We start from the raw sequence: 21008 nt of genomic DNA, 5'->3' as shown, positions 1-21008 counted from the left end.
GTGCAGACGTCAAAAAAACAGACGCAATTACTTTTGCTGCAAGGGCCACCCGCCATGATAAATCACCTGTAACAGGTCATATACATATATACATACATTTCCATTCTCTACTCCCATATGTCTGTGGTCTGTCATAAGAATGCCCTAAAATACATATGCAATATAACCCAAAGACGCAAATTTTAGTGATGCCACATTTTTCTCATTTTTACCAGCGCAAATCTCTGGTGCGGCACCTTAGTAAATATGGATAAATGCTATTTGTTTCATTAGCGTCCATAAAAGCATCGCAAATCCTGAGTAAATATGGCCCCAGGTCTCAGTGTAGTCTCAACATTTTCCCCTTACTCGGCACGGTATTTATTTTCACAGCAATGGTGATCACACCCAACTTTATATTGCCATGTCTGCTGATGACACAAGGCCAATTGATTATTTTTTAAATGGTACTTTAGACATCAATGTTTGGATGGCCTTTTCTAAAGCTCAACCAGGATAAAACGGAAGTACTAGTTATTTGCGCTAATGCCCGGTGAGAGAAACTGACTTATAAACTGTAGTCACAGACTGGCATTAACGCGTGAATCAACAAGTAAAAAATTTGGGTGTGATCTGTGATTCTGAACTCAGCTTTGAACGCCACTTCAGGATCATTATCAAGTCTGCTTTTTATCATCTCAAGAATATTGCGGCCGTTTCTCTCAAGCCACCACTGAGAGATTAATGAATGCATTCATCACTTGCAGGCTGGACTACTATAATGCCCTCCTGTCTGATTTCCCCAAAAAACAAGTGGTCAGCTACAATTAATACAAAATTCAGCTGCTTCTGTACTGACCAGGACGAGGAGAGCACACCAGTTTACACCAGTTTCAAAGTCCATGCTTTAACCATTGATTTTATTATTTTATTGAATTTTAAATCATTTCATTATTTTAATTGCACCCAGCTACAGTCAGGTACGTATTTGGAAGTGACAAATTAATTGTTATTTTAGCTGTCTACCACAGCATATTGGAGTTGAAATTAAATAATGAATATGAGCTCAAAGTGCAGTCCTTCAGCTTTAATTTGAAGGTATTTACGTCCAAATCGGGTGAACGGTGTAGGAATTACAGCACTTTTTATATGTGGTCCCCCCCTTTTTAAGGGACCAAAAGTAATTGGACAATTGGCTGCTCAGCTGTTCCATGGCCAGGTGTGTGTTTTTCCCTCATTATTTCATTTACAAGTAAGCAGATAAAAAGAGCTGTCACTGTCGGTGAAGCAAGCCATCATTAGGCTGAAAAAAAAAAACTAAAAACCCATCAGAGACATAGCAAAAACATTACAGTACACACAACTGTAACAATGAAATGTAGTATGTTTCGTTTCGTATATTTTTCTAAATTTCTTAAACCTAATTTTGGAACTAGGAAGGAGGAATTTAAAATTGTGGGTGCTGTGCTGCGGATGAATTAAAATTAACATTGGCGAATAATCGCCTCCCATTCACTTCCATTCTATGTGAGCGAAGGGGCGAATAAAACATTTGCTTCCAGTGGCGAAGCAAATTCGCATCTTCGATTCGCGTGGAGTTCAACTTTGGTGAACTTTGACCGGCGAATTTGCAGCCAACCAATAGCAAAGAAGTGTGTGTGGTCGACCCCACTTGGCTGTAATTGGCTGTATGTTTTCTTAGTGAGCCAGGATTGAGGAGACTTTGATTGTTGCTGTGTCTAACCAGCCAGTATTGTACGATCTCATAAAAAACACGTTTTCAACGTGCAAAAATGCCAAGTTACTCACACATACAAGCCATGCACCGTCTATAACTCATTCATTCAGACTGCCAAAATCCAGGCCTGCGATTGAAAGTATAGATATCAAAATGACGCCAAGTTACAGTACTACAAACAATATAGGCTATCTTGCCGCACCAAAATTAAATAAGATGTATTCCAAAGCAATGCTACCCAATATTTCCTCAATTCTTTCAAGTCACTTGGCCCTGTGTTTTGTAATCTTACCATTTCAGATCAAAGTGTCAAATATTTTGACTTGCCTCATGGAACACATTGAAATTCAAGTAGAAAACTGCTGGTCAGTAACTACAGGAAGCATATTTCTCCAGAAAACATGTTTATACTTGTTTCTGAACTGAATTTGAGTAAATGTACAAGTGATTGTATATTTGCTACGTACAATACTGCTTGTAAAATACATATTGCACATACATACATAGATAACTTCTTTATCCCCATGGGGACATTTCCCTGGCAGCATGTTACATTCACATTTACGAACAGACATTTATACCAAGAAACATACAATCATTATAAGCATGCAGTACATGGACTGGCCAAACATATGTGTGGATGGCTTTCTCACAGTCAAGATTGATTGAATAGGCGTCTATATGTCCAATTTGTATTGGTATGAATGTATTTCGCTGCCCAGCCTTTCTGTTGCGTGAATGATTGTATGTTATTTTGCATGTGTATGCAAGTTTTTGATTGGGTCGTGTAGGTGAAGATTTGGCTGGTGTCTGTAAAATGTCCAATGGGGAGACATGTTGTTAGTGGGATAGGCGGCAGGAAAAATAAGAATGAGAAGAAGAAGAAGAAGGAGAAAACGGTAAATCCCCTTAGTTTGGGGCTTTATTGTGTGGACATGTGAAGTTGTTTATGAAATCTGTCTGTTGAAATGTGGTCAGAATTTACAGAATTTAATGTTTTTAAGGGCTGAGTGTCTGTGGCTGTTATGGTTATTTCTGTGGGGAACCCTGAAAAGTGCCAAACTCTTGGTGCTGTATAGGTATGGGACATGCCCCCGCCAAGGCGTAACTTGGCGGGATGGCATACCTGCCATCCCAATATTGCCCATGAAAACTCCACAAGAGAGAGGCTGCCTGGCTGGCAGTGAGTTGTGAGACAGGCATTGAAGGTAAATAAATGGAAAATGTATCAATAACATCAATTCATATTTTGCGGTATTTGGTAGCTTAACTTGGCTAAGCTAACAAATACAACTATAACAACTGTTATTTACTGTCAATAACTTGTACACCAATGTTCTTTCTCCGTGTTTGTCCATGAAACTATGAAACAACAACCACTCAAACGGACTACAAACCAGCCAACTGATTTTGGTGTGCGTCACACCCTGCACTGCCCACATTCAGCATAATAAGATGCGAATTTCGCCTCGGCAGGCGATAGTCATTCGGCTGCACTCGCACGTGTGACCGTGCCCTTAACGTTAGATTACCGCCGACTGGCAGGCGAGGTTAGTGTCTACTGTTGCTGCGTTAGCCACCTGTTCTGAAATAGATCTAGGATAAGGAAGTGAGGATTGCGTTGCATGTTTGTTTGTTTGTGTCACGATTATTTGTAACGCACTGCGTGATAAACTGCGTAAACCATAACAACACCAATACGTTAGCTTAGCTAGCTAACTACAGACTTAAGCTAACAACGTTAAACTTAACTAATGTTTTCTGAGGTGCCGGCGAAGGTTGAGAGAATGACCCCACACGCTAAGGTTAGCTAGCTAGCTAGTCAAAGTTAGCCTTTTGGATGTTTTAAGTGTTTATTTCGCCCTTTCTCCTCGGAGTTTCACCCCGGAGTACCCGATCTACACATGTTATCATCGCCCCTTCATCGTCATTTCTGCCTTCTCATGGTTGTGACATGTGAATAACATTAGCTAGCTAACTCAGCCAGAATCCTGTCAGTGTCAATCTCTGCAGTGCAGTTAGCTGGGGGCGGCTAGCTAACGTTAGCCGCCTGTTCTGAAATAAATCAGATCACAATGAAATAACAAATAAAATAACTAACAATGAAGTTAGTCATTTTAACTCCCTTTACAATTCAAAATACTGCTGTGGTTTACCATACTGTGAAACATGTTACCGTTTTTAATAGTGTGATATGGTTTACTTTTTTAAATAGTGTGATACATATTACAATTTTAATACTGGCTGGGTCTTGGGGGGTGGTTTTCAACTGAAACAGAGGGCCCCCATAAACCTTGGGCCAAATAATACTTCAGAGGGTATAGTAATACAGTCTGTTCCAACACTGAATTTATACAGACAGAGGGTGTGTAAGTAATCAACAAATGTTGGGAAATCTGTAGGAATTGTTTTAATCAAATTTCAAGGTTTAATTCACTTCCTTTTCTGCAGAAAAGCTGTAAGTTGTTAACCCATTAATTGTTCCCTAAAAAATGCCTTTTTATAATTCTGAAATATACATTATTTTTCAGTTTTTGGTAACCTAAAATTAAAAAAAAATAAAAATAAAAAAAACATTGGCAGTTTACCACTTAACTTGACATATTGTACATATCCCATCTTTAACATTTTAGTCACTAGAAAATATTCCCCCAATTCAGGTTTCCAATGCCAGTTTTAATCCAGGTTCATCAGATCCTGGATTTAGGTGCTAATGTTGATCTAGGATCATTCATTACATCTTCCATCCTAAAAAGAGATTTGAAAATGTTGATCCTGGATAGACATTTCTCACGTTGATCCAGGATGATCATCACATTGTTGATCTTGAATAGATTTGCTATTGTTGATCTAGGATTGTCATCACATTGTGATATTGGGATAGATTTGCCAATATTGATCCAGGATGTTCATTACCATGGTGATCCAGGACAGAATTGCTCATTTTCAAGGATAACAATATATTGTATATACAATATATGTTATGTTTTTGGTGTTTTTTTTTTTTTTTGGTTAACTTTTTTTTATCCCACAATTTGTAACAATTTTTTCTTCGTTTTTACTAAAACAACTGAAGACGGGCCATTTATTACTTAATGTTAATAGAATGGAATTTAAAAACAGCTCTGCTAGCTAGCTGGCTACTAATACAAACAACTAAGAGTGCTTATTTAAAAGAATAACTGTAACCGGTACAGCTAAAATATGTTCAGTAAATAAGGGATTTTGTTCAATGTTATGAATAGAAATGGGCAGCTACAGAATTGCTTTCCTCCCTGGAAAGCAGGACGTTCTGGAGAATTCAAAAATGGCTCAGGGAAAGGCTGTTCGGCACACACTGATGACATGAGAGGACATGTAGTTCCTGGACCAACAATAGTGATGTTGACCCAAAAGCATATCCTACTTGCCTAAATGACATTGTGACTCTTTAGTCCTGGATACAAACTCAGGGCAGTCTGGCTGATGGTTTAGTTACTGGTGATCACAAGGCACCTGGTTTGAATCCCACTCAACAACATGAGCTTTTGCTTACCCTGCCTTTATGTACATGTTGTGTATGTTTTCATTCTGTAAAGACTGCCAATGTAAACACTATTAAGTGAAAATGCTGTGAATCAGAACACTGTTCACTATGAGATTTGTTGGCTAAACTCTTTTCAGCATTATATTGGACACACAGTAGCAATGACAGAATATTCTTACTGTGCTGCTCATCACTCTCCAGTGGGTTGGTGAGATCCTTCTGCCTCATGTTCCTCAGGATGTGGATTGTAATCTTCAGAGACCTCTCACTGCCACAGGTCTCCAGCAACTTCTCAGCTATGAACACAGCCTCAGGATCTTCCTGTTCTCTCTCAATGCATTCTGAGTAATCACAACTCTTAAACAATGTCTTGATCTCCATAAATTCATCCACTACAGAAGGATCTTCAGACAGAATTACGCAGCATTCTGGGCAATCCTGACTCAGATGGCTCTGAAACATTTGAAACTTTTCAACCTTCTTCAGCTTCATCAGAGTGCGCAGGAGAGACTAAAATAAACAAAGGTATAATAAAGAGGTGTGCCATATCAGTGTGAAAAGTGTGAAGTGGTGTGCTGTATCAGAGCGACTTAAACACATGAAGAGGTGTGCTGTATCAGAGTTACTGAAATAAACACATGAAGAGGTGCGCTGTATCAGAGTTACTGAAATAAACACATGAAGTGTGCTGAATTAGAGTGACTGAAATAAACACATGAAGAGGTGCGCTGTATCAGAGTTACTGAAATAAACACATGAAGTGTGCTGAATTAGAGTGACTGAAATAAACACATGAAGAGGTGTGCTGCATCAGTGTGTGGAATATACACATGAAGAGGTGTGCTGTATCAGTGTGAAATAAGCACACGAAGATGTGCTGTATCATAGTGACTGAATCAAACTCTCAATTTATTTTATTCTGGTCTTGGGTGTCTTTCTGGGTGCCAGAAAAAGGACAGATATGCCCAGACACCAAACATGCAGCAGTGCCAAACACTCATGTTTGAAGACCAGCTTTTGTTTCTAAATGATGCTTTTCTAGAGGCACTACTTCTGATGAATCATGAATTTTCTTAGAATAATGGAAAATTCTCTGAGCAATGCATTTAGTAAATGGTATCTGTAAAAGGAATGCTTTTTATCGAAATGTCTCAGGTTTAAAGTCTTACTCTGCCACTGTGTTTAAAGGCCCAGGCAACTGGATTCAATTTGTGGTTGTATTCCCCATAAGTGACCATTGACTGTCTTCTCAATAGTTCTTTCAAGTATTTAACCCAAATATAGCTATTAAATTGCAATAATCACTATTAGATTTTTGTAACCTGTCTAGCAGACAAGCACAGTGTGGGTGAGCACAAGACGTTCATTAACAGTCATATCCGTAAGACACATCATACGCAAGCCATTCCTAATCGCTGGCTAGGTTAGAGCTGGTTAGAACAGTAGCCAACACTGCCAGACAAAACAAAAAAGTAACATAAACGAGGCTCAACCGTCATATAGTCAAACCCAAAGATCATTCAATGTGTAATAATGCTGTAACACTGAGCTACTGTACACTAACATTAGACAGCAGTCTCAACATTTGGACATGACACCCAAAGAAAGTATTGATTCCACATGTCTAAGCTTGAAAGCTATTTAATTGTCCCTAGCTAACGGTAGGCCTACTTACCAATCCACCGCATTCTGCGAAAACTTCCAGGAGAAAATGGGCACTGCAAATCCTAACTGTACAGGTTACTGTAATATTGCAGTGCCCGTGGGCTCCAGAAATAAAACAAATCTCTTCATTTTTGTAAAAAGGAAAAAGCATACTGCTTTCTCCACATCCAGAGAAGGGGCAATGCTTAGGCATTTTCAACATAGCTTGCCTTACCCAGACAAAACTGGAAAGAGTGTAATTTATATACTACATGCAGAAAAAAGACCCAGACACTCAGCTAACCCCGCCCATTGAATATCTGGCATTTGGCCAAGAGGGTAAATAAGCCAATTTAGAGCAGGCGTTTCTACCTTTTTGGGTTTCTTTCTCTCTTTTTTTTGCAAGAATCAAAAATATTTCTTGGCTTTTTGTGAATGCAAAAAAGTATTAAGACAACACATGCACAAAGGATTCAGAGATTTCAGTTTCCTGGACTTTTAAACTGGATGAGATATGAATGTATGTCTTTTGATGGAATACATTTAGTACATTTTAAATTAGAACTACATCTTCACAAGCTCTTCGTCCAATTAAATGGAAATGAAAAGTACAAGAAAATTGCGAAAGGAGCTATAAAAAGTAATAGAAAAGACTGAAATACCAGATTTAAGAAAGGTAATGTCCCTGACGTCTTCTCTTTTAATCGGCTGGGCTGCAGGGAAAGCTGAATCCTGTGAACGAAACATGGAGACAGAGCTTCCAGTTAAACTCACCCTCTTACTGCAGCTCTAACTAACAGCACATGGAGACAGTGTTGTAGTCTGTATTAGTATCTGTTTGCTGTTACTGTTTGTTTTGTGTTTCTGTGGGTTTATTATTTTTTCACATCCTCCGTCCCAGTGTTTTCGTTCTCCCGGTCACTTGTCTCCCCAGTGCCGTGTCTGTGTCTGTGTTCCCTGAGCTGCTTCACTCCCCTGTATTTGCGTGATTTCACTATTCGGGTGGTTCCAGGTTTTCGTGGTTTCCCCCCTTCTTTCCAGTCTCGTTTTACTTACTTACTTCCTAACTTATAGATTGTAAAGTACTAACCTCATTAATATACTAACATGTGAATATTACGAATGGATTAACAAACACTAGTTTTGGGTTTTTGATAGTTTAGATCACTATACTAATACATTAACCATTCTCCCCTTTTCCATGCTGCGCTGTAGCTCCGCCCCTTTTCTTTCTAGTCTGCCCTAACGCTGAGTTCTGCAATTGCCTGCACCTGTCTCTTGCTCTAACTGCACCTCTCTCTCTCTGTGCACGTGTTTTACCTGCTAAACCCAGGCCGTCTGTTATCATTGTTGTCTATGTGATTCCAGTCCGCGTTTTGTCAGTCCCCTGTCATTTAATTAGTTATCCTAATGTTCTTCACCTGGATGTTGTTTGTTACTCCGCTCTCACTCACGTAACCCCTTCTTGATTGTTACCTTCCCCAGTGTATAAATGTCAGTCTTTTCCACCAGCTCTCTGTCAGAATGTTGATCATATTCACTGTGCTGATGTGTTGTAAGCCTTTGTTTATCGAGATTCCTGAGATACCCTCTCTGTACAACTTTGAGTTTGCCTGCCCCTTTTGTTTGATTGCTTTCTGGTTTGACCTTTGCTTTGTTTTGACTTCTCTTTTGCCTGTTCCTTTGTACCTTCGCCTATCTGATCTCCTGGTTTTTGATTTTTTGCCCGTTTACCACTATTCTTTTGGAAACTTGATTTTGTACCGTCCTATCTCTGATTACCTGGCTTTGAACTTTGGACTGAATAAAGACAACGTTTTTTGGATTTCCCTGGTCTGCGTTTGGGTCCTTGCACAGAACATAACAGACAGAGCTTCCAGTTAAACTCCTCCTCTTACTGCAGCTCTAACAGCACAACTGAATGTGACATAATACACCCACCTACGCATGAAGGTTGTCAGTGAGATTGATCAGTAGTGTCGATATGATCATATTTAATTACCTGTGATCACCTGTAAACTCTCTTTTTAAGTAGATTGGACGATCCATTGATTCATTACTCTTCATAGACAGACAGCTGGGTGCAGGTGACCCTGCTCTTTCTACCACAACCCTGTGAATAAAACATGGATACAGAGCTTCCAGTTAAACTCACCCTCTTACTGCAGCTCTAACGCACAGCACATGGAGACAGAGCTTCCAGTCAAACTCACCCTCTTACTGCAGCTGTAACTCACAGCACATGGAGACAGAGCTTTCAGTTAAACTCACCCTCTTACTCCAGCTCTAACTCACAGCACATGGAGACAGAGCTTCCAGTCAAACTAATCCTCTTACTGCAGCTCTAACTAACAGCACAACTGAATGTGACATAATACACCCACCTACGCATGAAAGTTGTCAGTGAGATTGAACAGTAGTGTCGATATGATCATATTTAATTACCTGTGATCACCTGTAAACTCTCTTTTTAAGTAGATTGGACGATCCATTGATTCATTACTCTTCATAGACAGACAGCTGGGTGCAGATGACCCTGCTCTTTCTACCACAACCCTGTGAATAAAACATGGATACAGAGCTTCCAGTCAAACTCACCCTCTTACTGCAGCTCTAACTCACAGCACATGGAGACAGAGCTTCCAGTTAAACTCATCCTCTTACTGCAGCTCTAACTCACAGCACATGGAGACAGAGCTTCCAGTTAAACTCATCCTCTTACTGCAGCTCTAACTCACAGCACATGGAGACAGAGCGTCCAGTTAAACTCATCCTCTAACTGCAGCTCTAACTCACAGCACATACAGACAGAGCTTCCAGTTAAACTCACCCTCTTACTGCAGCTCTAACTCACAGCACATGGAGACAGAGCTTCCAATTAAACTCATCCTCTTACTGCAGCTCTAACTCACAGCACATTAACTCTGGCCCTGTTCGGACCTGTACTTTGTATCCAGATATATCCAGACTGTGTCTAGATTCAGTCAAGAAGGATGTCAGTTCACACCTGGCATCAGAATGCGTCTCGAGTGACCACTTGTGATCGGAACTCACTTCCATTACATTACAGGCATTTAGCAGACGCTCTTATCCAGAGCGACGTACAACAAGACACTCTATATGCAAATAAACACGTACATCATTTCCGTTTGCAAAGACCAAATGTGTTGTTGTTTTTAACAGGCGGGAGGCAGCAATGCACTACCTGTGCCTAGTCTGCAGGAAATTAAAAGAAGAAGAAGAAGAAGCTTCTGTTTTGCTCCAGAAAACGATGTCAGATAAGTCTATCAGCAAACATATGTCAAAGCTATGCCCAGAAGTTGTCAATAATAATAGTATTTTCCAAGAAATTACAAAAAATTGTTGACAACGTTTCGTTAGGTGCAGTGTCTTTTACTGCTACCACTGTCAGGATCTGGACTGTAATACATCCTTTTGGCTACCAGATGGCATCCTTGTAGACATTGGGTTTCCTTCTTTTTTGTCTTTGAGAGCGTCTTGGTAATATGTGCCTTAATTGTGCTGTGTATTTAAGTTGCCCGTTTTGTAGCTGTCTTCGCTCAGTCTTTGTCCTGTCTACCTTGAGTAAGTGCTACCTTTTCTATGAGTTTTTTGGATTTTGAAATTTTTTGGCCTTCCTTGTTTACACGTTTTTTTGGATCGTGTTCTTTGGAACTTAAAGACTGTTGTGCCTGAGTACTTTCTTGTGTATATTTTATTGGAATCCAGTTTTTTGTTCTTGGAAAATTAAAACCTTATCGTTTGCTTCTTGTGCCTGCCCTTGCTTTTAGGTTAATCAGTCTTTGAGTCTAGCCCAGTGGTCGAGCTCTAGAATCTGACCACAAGGAGCGGAGTTTGAATCCCAACCCGGTCCTGACAACCACAGAGTGAATGCGATGATAAGAAAATTTTCGGTTACACTGACCTATAATACGCTATTCCAAAAGCAAAATTAGACATGTTGTGCAATATTAGAAAGCTTATACTCTCATCCACTGAATAAATTACTTGTCAATCAAGCCAGACTGTGTGAAATGTGGTCTGCGTGATCGGGTCTCAATGTGTCTTCGGTGCATTCACACCTGTAGTTAGAGCTGTCCACTTGTGATCGGATCATCCAAGACATATTTTAATGCCAGGTCTGAACAGGGCCTCTGATTCATGCATTTTACCTTTTTCTGGCAGGGCTGAGGGCTCCAGCTTCAGTCTCTGGCTCCTCTGAGAAACTCATTTTCGAAACTGCGCCCCCTATAACAGGACACTGGAACACATCAGACTGTATTTGACCAAAAGCGGTTGAAGTGGTTTGACCCAAATTAGCAGATCTGCTAACAAACAATATGAGAACACACTGGACACACATATACACACACTAATGCACACAAACACATACATTATTTAAACGCCATACTGTATGAAATCTGGAATTTAAATTACCACTAAACATGTACTATACAGTCACCTCAAAAAATGCTTTGCACCCATGATAATGATGAACAAGACATTATCATTATCAATAAATTTTAAGAGCACCTAGCTATACAGATTGCCCAACATGTGGAATATATTTTATTAATGATTCAATGGAATCAACCTAAATTACACATTTCATTTCTCGGATGATACAAGAAGTTTAAAAATTAAATGCCACCATTATTGGCGCACCTGTAATTTGTACCACCTGCACATAGTACTTTGTTCAACCTCCCATTGCATAGATAATGGCTAGTAGTCTTTATCTACAGGGTATTATAAGACTGGAGATCACATTGGGAGAGATCTTAGACCATTCCTCCATCCAGAATCTTTCCAGATATTTCACATCCTTCCTTCAGGATAACCGTTTTTTTTTTTTTTTTTTTTGCCAAAACGTACTTCAGTAGAGTTCACGATGCGATTGTCCTTAACAAGAGCCCCAGGACCAGTGTATACAAAACAGCCTGTAACATTAAAGTCTGCCTATCGTATTTAACTGTCGGAATGAGGATATTTTCTGTCTACGCATCCTTCTTTCACCACCGAAACCACTGCATGTGTGTTCGGCCAGAAAGTTGTAATGTCATCTCATCTGACCACAGCAGATGAAACATTGTCATTTACAAAATTAAAGGCGCTTGGACTTGTTGACTGTTTTGTAGAGGTTTTTTTTCTGAAAAGCATTCCAAATAGCCTTTTGGCCTGGAGGAAGTGTCTAATCGCAGATTTTAAGACTTGGAGAGCAAGTACGTTCTGTAATTAATTTTCCAACTGGGACTACTGGATTTTTTTAACCTCGCAAACCATCTGCCGCACTGGCATTTAGCAGATGCTATCCAGAGGAACTTACACAACTTTGTACATAACTTTACATAGTATACAGCTGCACATATACTGAAGCAATGCACGTTAAGTACCTTGCTTCAAGGGTACAACGGCAGTGCGCTACCCGGAAATCAAACCTGCAACCTTCAGGTTACATGACCAGTTCCTCACTCATTATACTCCACTGCCACCCAAATTCTTAACTATTGCCCCAACTCTGTGGTAACCAACCCTGTTCCTGGAGATCTACGATCCTGTAGTTTTTCATTGCAACACTAATTTGGCACACCTGATTTAACTAATCAGTAGTTTGAGATCTCTAGCTGTTGAATGAGGTGTGCTTTCTTAGGGTAAGAGTGAAAATCTACAAGAACAGGGTGTGTTACCACTGCCCTTACAGTAGCAAGCAGTAAGTAGTGCATATATATATATATATATATATATATATATATATATATATATATATTTCCTTGTTTTGAAGGTCAACAATCATTTATCACTTTCATTTTTGAGATTGTAGCCTGTGATGACAAATTTATTTTGCACCACAGTAAAACAGCAAGCATTGGAAAGTCACAATTGTTTTTTCAGACTGAGATGAACACATATCTACATGTTGACGTAGATTTCACTTTGTTTAATTTTATTTATACAAGAATATTTAGCGGTGCTAATAATGTTAACACCTGTTGGTAAAAATGAAACTAATATTACATGAAAATAAAAATCTAATTATAATTTGTTTAAAAAACAATTTCTGATAAATTGTATTCGTAGAAAAAATTATAGATTTTCCATATTTTTAAGTTTTTACAATTAATCAAGTGTTGTGGAAGTGATTTGCATTCAATGTGCGAAACTAAACGGCATTGAGTATACAGAAGAAAACGTAACTGTTTTTTTTTTTTTTTTTTTTTGTAGATATAGGGAGGAACGTTTTCCTTCAAGATCACACTGTTGGGCCTTGTAGCTTTTGGAGAAAAATGAAACACTATACATTTCAGTTATGCCTGTAACATAAATGAGCAAGTATGTGGGATCGAACGTGCGAAAAGTCTAATGGTGTCAACAACTGATATGTTCATTTTGTAGGGAAGGGCTTGTGGCAAACAAAAGCTCTTCATTTTCACAGCATCAGAAAATGGTCCCGATTTATATATATTCGTTATGTACGAATATATCGTGTCCAAAGATCATTAATGAATAAAATAATTATTGTCCAAATAGTGTAAATTGTTTTTATTAGGCTACTTGAAAGCAAGGCTGGTTCGAAATATCGTAAAAGCAATGTTTGAAAGAGACAGAAGAGAGCGCTGTATTGCCCAGATATCGGTAGTTCTTATACCCCGTGCAGACAATGTACCTATAAAAAATCGTACATTGGAGTCCAGCCAATACTCAAAACAGCTCATATAAATTGAAGCCAGAAATATCACGGGAAAATGTGAATAGCAGGACGTGTATCGTCATAACAAAAAATTTGCTAAATAAAACTGTCATTTTATCCTTACATCTCAATTTACAATATAGAGGTTTCTATAGGCTAGGACAAAGTGGGATCTATTTGTTTCAAATGTGTTCAGAATAAACGTGTCAGAATTGTTTTCTAAAGAATGCCAATTAATGAATATTACACTAGATGGAAAGAAAAACCGAATTTTCCACAAGACCACTGTCTGGAAGGCTGGTTTATCGACGTTGTTTAATAAACACAGATATAACATTAGTTCAGTTGAGAAATATATACGTTATATTCAATAAATCCCATATCACCGCTTAACACCGCTTTAATTTTTCTCTTTTTTATTTTTACATTACATTATTACATTACAGGCATTTAGCAGACGCTCTTATCCAGAGCGACGTACAACAAGTGCATTAGTTCAAGGTGCAGAGGTGCAGAAAAACACACTTGAGTGAAGTAAAGATCGTAGTGCCAGAAGTGACCACAGATCAGGACTCCAACCCATTATTTAACTCCACAGTAGGCTACTTACCCCGTTCTTTTATTCGAATTAATTCCTTGTTTCCTCCTTCCTTTGCTCCTTCGTTTTTAAAATCGCGTTTGAGTTTGAAATGTCCCTAGCCTAGTTTCCCTTGGATTACCGCATTCCATTTGTTAGCCTACTTCACTCGGTCAAGTGAGAAACCGCCCTGCATCTTTTTATTGATCATGTCGGCTATTGTGTTTATAGTTATCCAAAAACTGTCAAATATTTAATTCCTGTAGAAATCTGCCTAAGATTAATGTAATGTAAATATACTATTCTGCAACGTGGGAATTATAATGAAGTTAGGATAGTGGTACCCTCTGTACGCGAAACCCACAAATATGCCTTTTAAATGTAACGAACGTCCGTGAAACTGTAAGAAATCTTACCAGCCTATTTCAAGACACATTAAGATTAATATGACGATGGACTATACGAAATACGGTCTCATTTCCTCAACAGAATTAACAATAACCATGAAAATGTATTTACTTTGGAATTGCTCCGATCTTACTGTCATCAACATGATTAATTAATCCTGCAATTAAAAGTGTTTTCATTATTGTGGTCTTGTACACTATGATGTGGACAAAGCAGCTCAGGTTTCAGGAGTGAAACTTAGCACATTTATAAACGTATTACAGCTATGAATTAAATTACTTGACATGAGCTCGCAACTGATCTTTATTTATCCTTCGGGCTGAGATAAAGGCATTGTTACCCAACCCATGTTTCATACGTAACTAAGCCCACAGTCTAAGCAAAAAGGAAATGAGCAGAACCTGACAGCCTCGTTTGTCTAACAAAACAAAAATTCACACGTCAAGAGTTCGTGAGAATGCAATGTTACTTTTCGAAGGCAAAAATGTGTTTCACAATGAAACCATAACGTACATTTAGCTTCGTTCTTCGCGCTTTTGAACGGCTCTAAACTACTATAACATCGACTACATTTAGCTTAATTCTTCGCACTTCTGAAAGGCTATAACGTGGGAATGTGACGTGTCGGCGTTGGAAAGCTGCGGGTGCGTGGAATGCTGCAGTTCCTGAAATGTAAGTTACCTTCTTGTTTAGTGTGATTAGGGGTCACAGCAACAGCGTACCTAGAGGAAACCAGTAAGCCATTTCTACGAATTATAGTTCCCAATGTGATAAACCAAGTGTGTTATCACATTATTAACTGCGCACCTATACCAGGCTTGGTTTGCACATCCCCAAAATAATTGTGCCAACCAACCCCGGGTTCAACTCTATTTTATATGATATTTATTTTACATTTTAATATTTTATTTATTTATAAATACTATAAAATTTTACTTCAAACTAGTTTGACATGACAGCAGTCATTCCTTAATACAGTTTTAAAAGTACATGCAGTCCAATGTTACATTCATACTGCATAGTCAGTAAGATTGTAACAGAGGTGCGGAATAATTGTAACAGCAAATGAAAATACCCTTTAATGTGTCTACGCAGATTTTATTCCTGCACTAATGTTAACCAAGGAAATGCCAAAGAAGTGAAACCAGCCACATCCTCATATTATGAGGCATGGGGCTTTATTCATAGAAAAGACTGTGTAAAAATTGATGCATAAGCAACTTCGTAACTTACCATGTAGGATGGAGTGTGGCACAGTGGGTAAGGAACTGCGCTTGTAACCGAAAGGTCGTAAGTTCGATTCCCGGGTAAGGACACTGCCGTTGTACCCTTGAGCAAGGTACTTAACCTGCATTGCTTCAGTATATATCCAGCTGTATAAATGGATACAATGTAAAGTGCTATGTAAAAAAGTTGTGTAAGTCGCTCTGGATAAGAGCGTCTGCTAAATGCCTGTAATGTAATGTAATGTAATGAAGTGAGTTGTGGTAACGTCTAAATTTATAAGGAAAGCTGCTTTTGTTTGTTTGTTAACACTCAGGTAAGCTTTTACAAAGCAAATAGTCTGTCTTATAGACCAATGCAGTGCATGCGTATTATAAATGCCTGTGCCCAGGTGGCTGTTACTTTTTCATTAATCACTTGGAGCATCCAAAAGATGAGGCAGTCAACACAGAAAGCAAATGAACACATTTAACATTAAAAACTAAAATTGTGGAGAACAGAGCCAATTTTTAAAAAACTCTTTGTCCCGAACATTATGGTACCCACTGTAAATGATAGAAAGTTACACAGATTAAGAAGAGATAGAGATTGATTCATCATATTGCATTAAAATGCAATTATGAAATAAAGTTTTTGCTATAAATGTACTTTTTAAATTCAATATCATTGCCTTACATTTATTGATTCATCAGTGAAATAAAAATTGCAGATTTTCATTCTGATCCGTATTGATTTGGAGAAACTCATTAAATAATGTGATGTGAGAACTCCCTCATTCATAGGATAAGTATGAATTTTAGGCTGCTGGAAATGGAATAGATGGGAATGGGTTGTGAGACTAGGCACAACAGCGCACATCTAATTTGTCCATCGTAATAAAGTCTTAATGCTTGGCCTATTGAGTCAATAAACTCAGTCAGTGTCAGATATGATACAAATAATTTTATTCTCAACTCAATAATGTTCCACGCCCAGAAAACCTTTACACAACAGCTTTGCTTAATACTTGATTCTGATATGCATTGTTTTTCTAAATATGCCTGGCTCTGAAGTGGCACCTACAAAAGTTCAGTCATCATTCTAAATTCATGCGCATTAGTCTGACTCGATAAATAAAGTGGAAATTCAAAAGAGCAAGCAAGCCAAGTTACAATAGCATTCTTGCAACAGTGTCAGCTTGATGTCCATGTATGACGGTACAGAAAGTAGCTAGTCTAGTTATAGCTTGACTATGTTATAGTTTAGCCTGTGTTTTGAATATAATTAAGAATTTGGCTAGCTAGCTATCTGTGATAACAAACATGCTTTTGCATTTTGACTTAAAACCAAACTGAATTTTAATATTAGGTAATCCAGCTGAGGTACTAGAAAGACACAATCGCTGCTAAGTGGTATAAAGTATGAGATATTTGCTGGAATACTTAAGTGATGTTTCCATTGCAATTGAATCGCATGTATTTAAATGCATGCTTCCATTACAGCTGACGAAGGTAGTAGCTGAAATACGCCTCGGGCAATTTCCCTCAGCACAGGGCATTCAACCTGCATAATGCTCAGCCTCTCTGACATTATCCCACTTATGCAACGGCTCACCAACAAACAGCACATTGTAATCAAAACTCTATTTTAATGCGTATTCTTTTTTACATATGATAAATTAATAAATGGTGCTAAGTTCTGAAACATAGTTGTAGCCTCCATGAGAAAATATAAAAAAGAATAAGTAAGCACACATCCGATGAGTAATCGATCGATCCATTACTTGTACCCTTCCCTAATATTTACATAGACTACATGTTTTGTCCATTTTCTTTTGTCATAGAGATGTGAAAGCAAGAGATTGATGAAGTGTTGGTGAACATGGTTGAGAAAGATTCTGAGCCATTCACCATAGTGGAGGATGAGGGGATCGGGGAGTTTCTGCAAAGGACCCTACCTATGTTCTCCCTCCAAGGCAGGTATGTATATGGGTATGGAAAAGTGGAAGACAAATTTTACATTAGGTAATCAATCACTCTTCATCTCTTCTTAGGCCTCTAAAGGCAATGGTAGACAACAAATACAAGAAGAACGCAAAGGCTCAAATGCAGAAGCTGGATTCATTGAGCCAGTTAAGAGAAAGAAATGAGATATGTCTTCCTGAAAAGAATACATCCCTTGCTTTACATCTGATTCTGGATCTGAGACTGAATTTGAAAGCCCTGCAATAAGTCAAGTGAAAACAAATGCCCTTGCATTCAATGGAACACCAAGTAGTTACCTGGACAATCAAATGGAGGCACCTGTGGACCTGGCTATGCCATAAAACCACCAGAACCACACAGATGACACTTCTGACCAACCAGATTCAACCACCATAACAGGAAGCGGACACAGTTCCTGCTTTGGTTGTGGAGAGGCTGAATCAAAACTTGTCAGACACTTCAAAGGTCATGTAAGGGAAGATGCAGACATAGCAAAAGCACCAAGTTTTTCCTGAGAGGTCAAAAGTTTGTTTGTGTGAAACGAGCTCGGGAGGTTGATGGTGAGATGCTCTTTCAAACCACAGAATAAATATCAGGAGGTTCATAAGGGCAGAAAGACCACTGCAGCACCGGCAAAGTCTGTTTTCTGAAGCCTTCAAGGAATGTGTCCTAAAGCTGTTGAGTCACACGAATGATCATGGTATTGAGTGGTGCACAATGACTTTGGCCTCCTACAGTTTGCCCAGTCTCTGCAACAAACATGGGTGTAAGAAATCGAAGCATGAATATATTCCCTAAAAACTTTGTTAACTTGGATGATGTCTGCTGACTCCTACACAAGACACGTCCAGATATGTCCCCGCAGCAGGGTTTCCCCTTCAATACATTACATGGGGTGGACCACCACACCTAACACAGTTGGTGGTCCATCTACAATGTATAAAACATAATATGCCAATGTCATTATTTGAAAAGTAATTTACTATGATTTAAAAGCAATAATTTGACCATTTGTTTGTGTAAGAGCTCCATTTTGTGATCCATCTTCGGAAATGATCAACAATGCAATACATTTGTGTGGACACCCTTTGGTTAGTAACCAACAACAAGTATGCAATGGCAGTGTTTTGATTAGCAGTTATTACACTATGATTGGCTGCTTGGCCATGTGCAGATGAGTGGATCTCTTTTCGTAGTCAGAGATTAACCTTAAGAAAGTGACTAACTTGGCTGGCAAAATGATAAAGTCATCTTCAGCTAAATAAGGGTCAGGTAAAGGCCTCATCTTTCATCCATGTAAATGACATTGGGGATGAGGGTGACACTGTGAGCTGTTCTGTTGTCAGTGAAAACACAGATAATACAGAAGCCAACGCCAACGATACAGGTGCAGCCCAGCTGCCAAAACAATGGGAGTCGGTGTGGAACCCAGCCTAGCTCGAGGGCCCTCACCACAAACCACAAGCCTAGGAGAGCAACTCATTCATAACTAATGTTTGCCATCTTCATTAGATAACGAAGCTCCAAAGTATCCCTATCACAGAGATTAAACAATGCTATTTCAGCCGTCTTGGTTAACGTAACATTAAACATTAAACTGTTTAACGTTTATCCTCTGTTCTTCTATCATTTTCATTATTTTCGGGTCTCTTATTTATTTATTTATTTTGATGGCTCAGATATTTTGAAACACTGTTATTGATGAAGCCAAATGGCATTTAGAATTTACAATTTACACGATACAATTCTGACCACTGTGGCTGGGATACTCTGCCTCTTGCGTAGCCAGCGGGAGATGTCAATGAAGAGAGGCAGAGCAGAAAGGAGTTTTTTTTAGGTGCCTACTCTGTACATGCCTACTCTGTACATGCCTGGCACCAGCATCTGCTCAATCATGAAACTCTAGAAACTCACTCTTTAGATTTTTATCTGGCTTAGTACTCAGAGGTCCCTTAAGACTTGGAATCTGTTGCCAGAAACTCAATGTTGATACTTCTTTTTTTTTTATTTTTATTTTTTTTGCTGTTGCCCTTTTCTTTGTAGGAATTTTCTTTATTTATTTATTTATTTTTCCAAACAAACGAATATACATACATACACACATATATATATACAAACATATACATACACATACATATAGTAATGATACTGATAATAACAGGATAAAATAAATACATAAAATACAGAAACAAAAACAGAAGTAGATACAATATTTATCAATAGTCTATCTGTCTCACCACTAGCGAGTGAATGTCCTCCACACATCCCTCCACCCAAAACCAATGACCAGTATTCCAACCTCTTCCCTAGTCACCGCCCTCCACCTAAATCCCACCCGCCCAACCCCCCCTCCCCTTATCCTTCTTTCCTCTCTGCTCCCCTCCATCTTTTTTTACCCCCACTCCTTCCAGAGGACAACGTTTTGTTCGATTTTCTCCCTCATTATTGTATTTATTTATTCATTTACTTTATTTCTTTGTTTAAATATATTACCCATTCCATCCTTCAGCCACCCTAAAGAACTTGGTGTCTGTGGCGACATTCCCGGGAAAAAATCACAAGCGGCGCATAGTTAGTGACGCGTTTTCCATCACCCATCAGTGGTTGGTCCGCCAGAGAGGGTAGGCGGAGCTAATGCAACAGGCTTGCTCTTCAACTCACTTGTGTGTGAGCCACGTACTGTTTTTTTCCGGTGTCTGCTACAATAAAAAGTTCTTGTGTGACATGAGAGGTCATATTATTTGTTGATGTAGATTTCGTATTACATTTGATGACAATGTAACATTACTAAATTACATAGCTATTTGCACAGCTAACGCTAGCTACCGGACCATGTCAAGAAAGGCAACATTAGTTTAAACAACGTTGCGCACAGTACCCATCTCTCATATCAGGTAACGTTGCGTTAGCTAGCTAGCTAATATAATTAACACAATCTAATGTCAGCTAACAATTAGAAAAAACGCTAGCTAACGCTACCGACCTCGCCAACCATCTCTCGAATGCAATGCTACCTTGTTGCAACGTTGCAATGTAGCTAACTAAAGGGGCAGGCAATGGCTCTGCTACTAACCAGTTCACACCGCTGCAGTTTTCTCTGCAACATTCTAAAACCGGTTTGTCTCGTTGCGAATCATTGATCTGAACTGGCCTTAACGTTACCGTTATTTACATTGCCATCAAGTTCATCAGTATATTATAATGATAGGAATAAAGCCGGGGTATACGTGCATCAGAGCCGGGTCTGATTTCTGTGTAAA

At 38.8% G+C, this 21008-nt stretch overlaps 1 protein-coding gene and 2 long non-coding RNA genes across 5 annotated transcripts in view; 2 read left to right on the top strand and 1 right to left on the bottom strand.

Annotated features, from left to right (window-relative positions):
* Positions 1-14661, bottom strand: part of LOC135242414 (NACHT, LRR and PYD domains-containing protein 3-like) — a 31175-nt gene extending 16514 nt beyond the window's left edge. The window contains exons 1-5 of one of the 3 annotated variants that reach the window (XM_064313497.1): positions 14186-14661; positions 11060-11148; positions 8890-9000; positions 7550-7619; positions 5423-5753 (exon numbers count right to left, since the gene is read on the bottom strand). In XM_064313497.1, coding sequence (XP_064169567.1) covers positions 5423-5753; positions 7550-7619; positions 8890-9000; positions 11060-11118 — 571 coding nt within the window. In that variant the 5' untranslated portion in view covers positions 11119-11148; positions 14186-14661. Of the gene's footprint in view, positions 1-5409; positions 5754-7549; positions 7620-8889; positions 9001-9332; positions 9444-11059; positions 11149-14185 lie in introns of those variants that run through there. The other 2 variants (XM_064313496.1, XM_064313495.1) reach the window with 2 other exon arrangements.
* LOC135242467 (uncharacterized) lies at positions 3185-5803 on the top strand. The gene is made up of 2 exons (XR_010326358.1): positions 3185-3326; positions 5445-5803. It is a non-coding gene; the product is annotated as an uncharacterized LOC135242467 (long non-coding RNA).
* Positions 14662-14894: 233 nt separating the features above from the next.
* Positions 14895-19362, top strand: LOC135242471 (uncharacterized). The gene is made up of 2 exons (XR_010326362.1): positions 14895-15232; positions 17607-19362. It is a non-coding gene; the product is annotated as an uncharacterized LOC135242471 (long non-coding RNA).
* The last annotated feature ends 1646 nt before the right edge of the window (positions 19363-21008 follow it).

This window comes from Anguilla rostrata, chromosome 16 (genome assembly GCF_018555375.3).
Source record: "Anguilla rostrata isolate EN2019 chromosome 16, ASM1855537v3, whole genome shotgun sequence".
In the NCBI taxonomy this organism is placed as follows: domain Eukaryota; kingdom Metazoa; phylum Chordata; class Actinopteri; order Anguilliformes; family Anguillidae; genus Anguilla; species Anguilla rostrata.
Note: the sequence above shows the minus strand (reverse complement) of the source record. Positions and strands in the feature narration are given on the sequence as shown.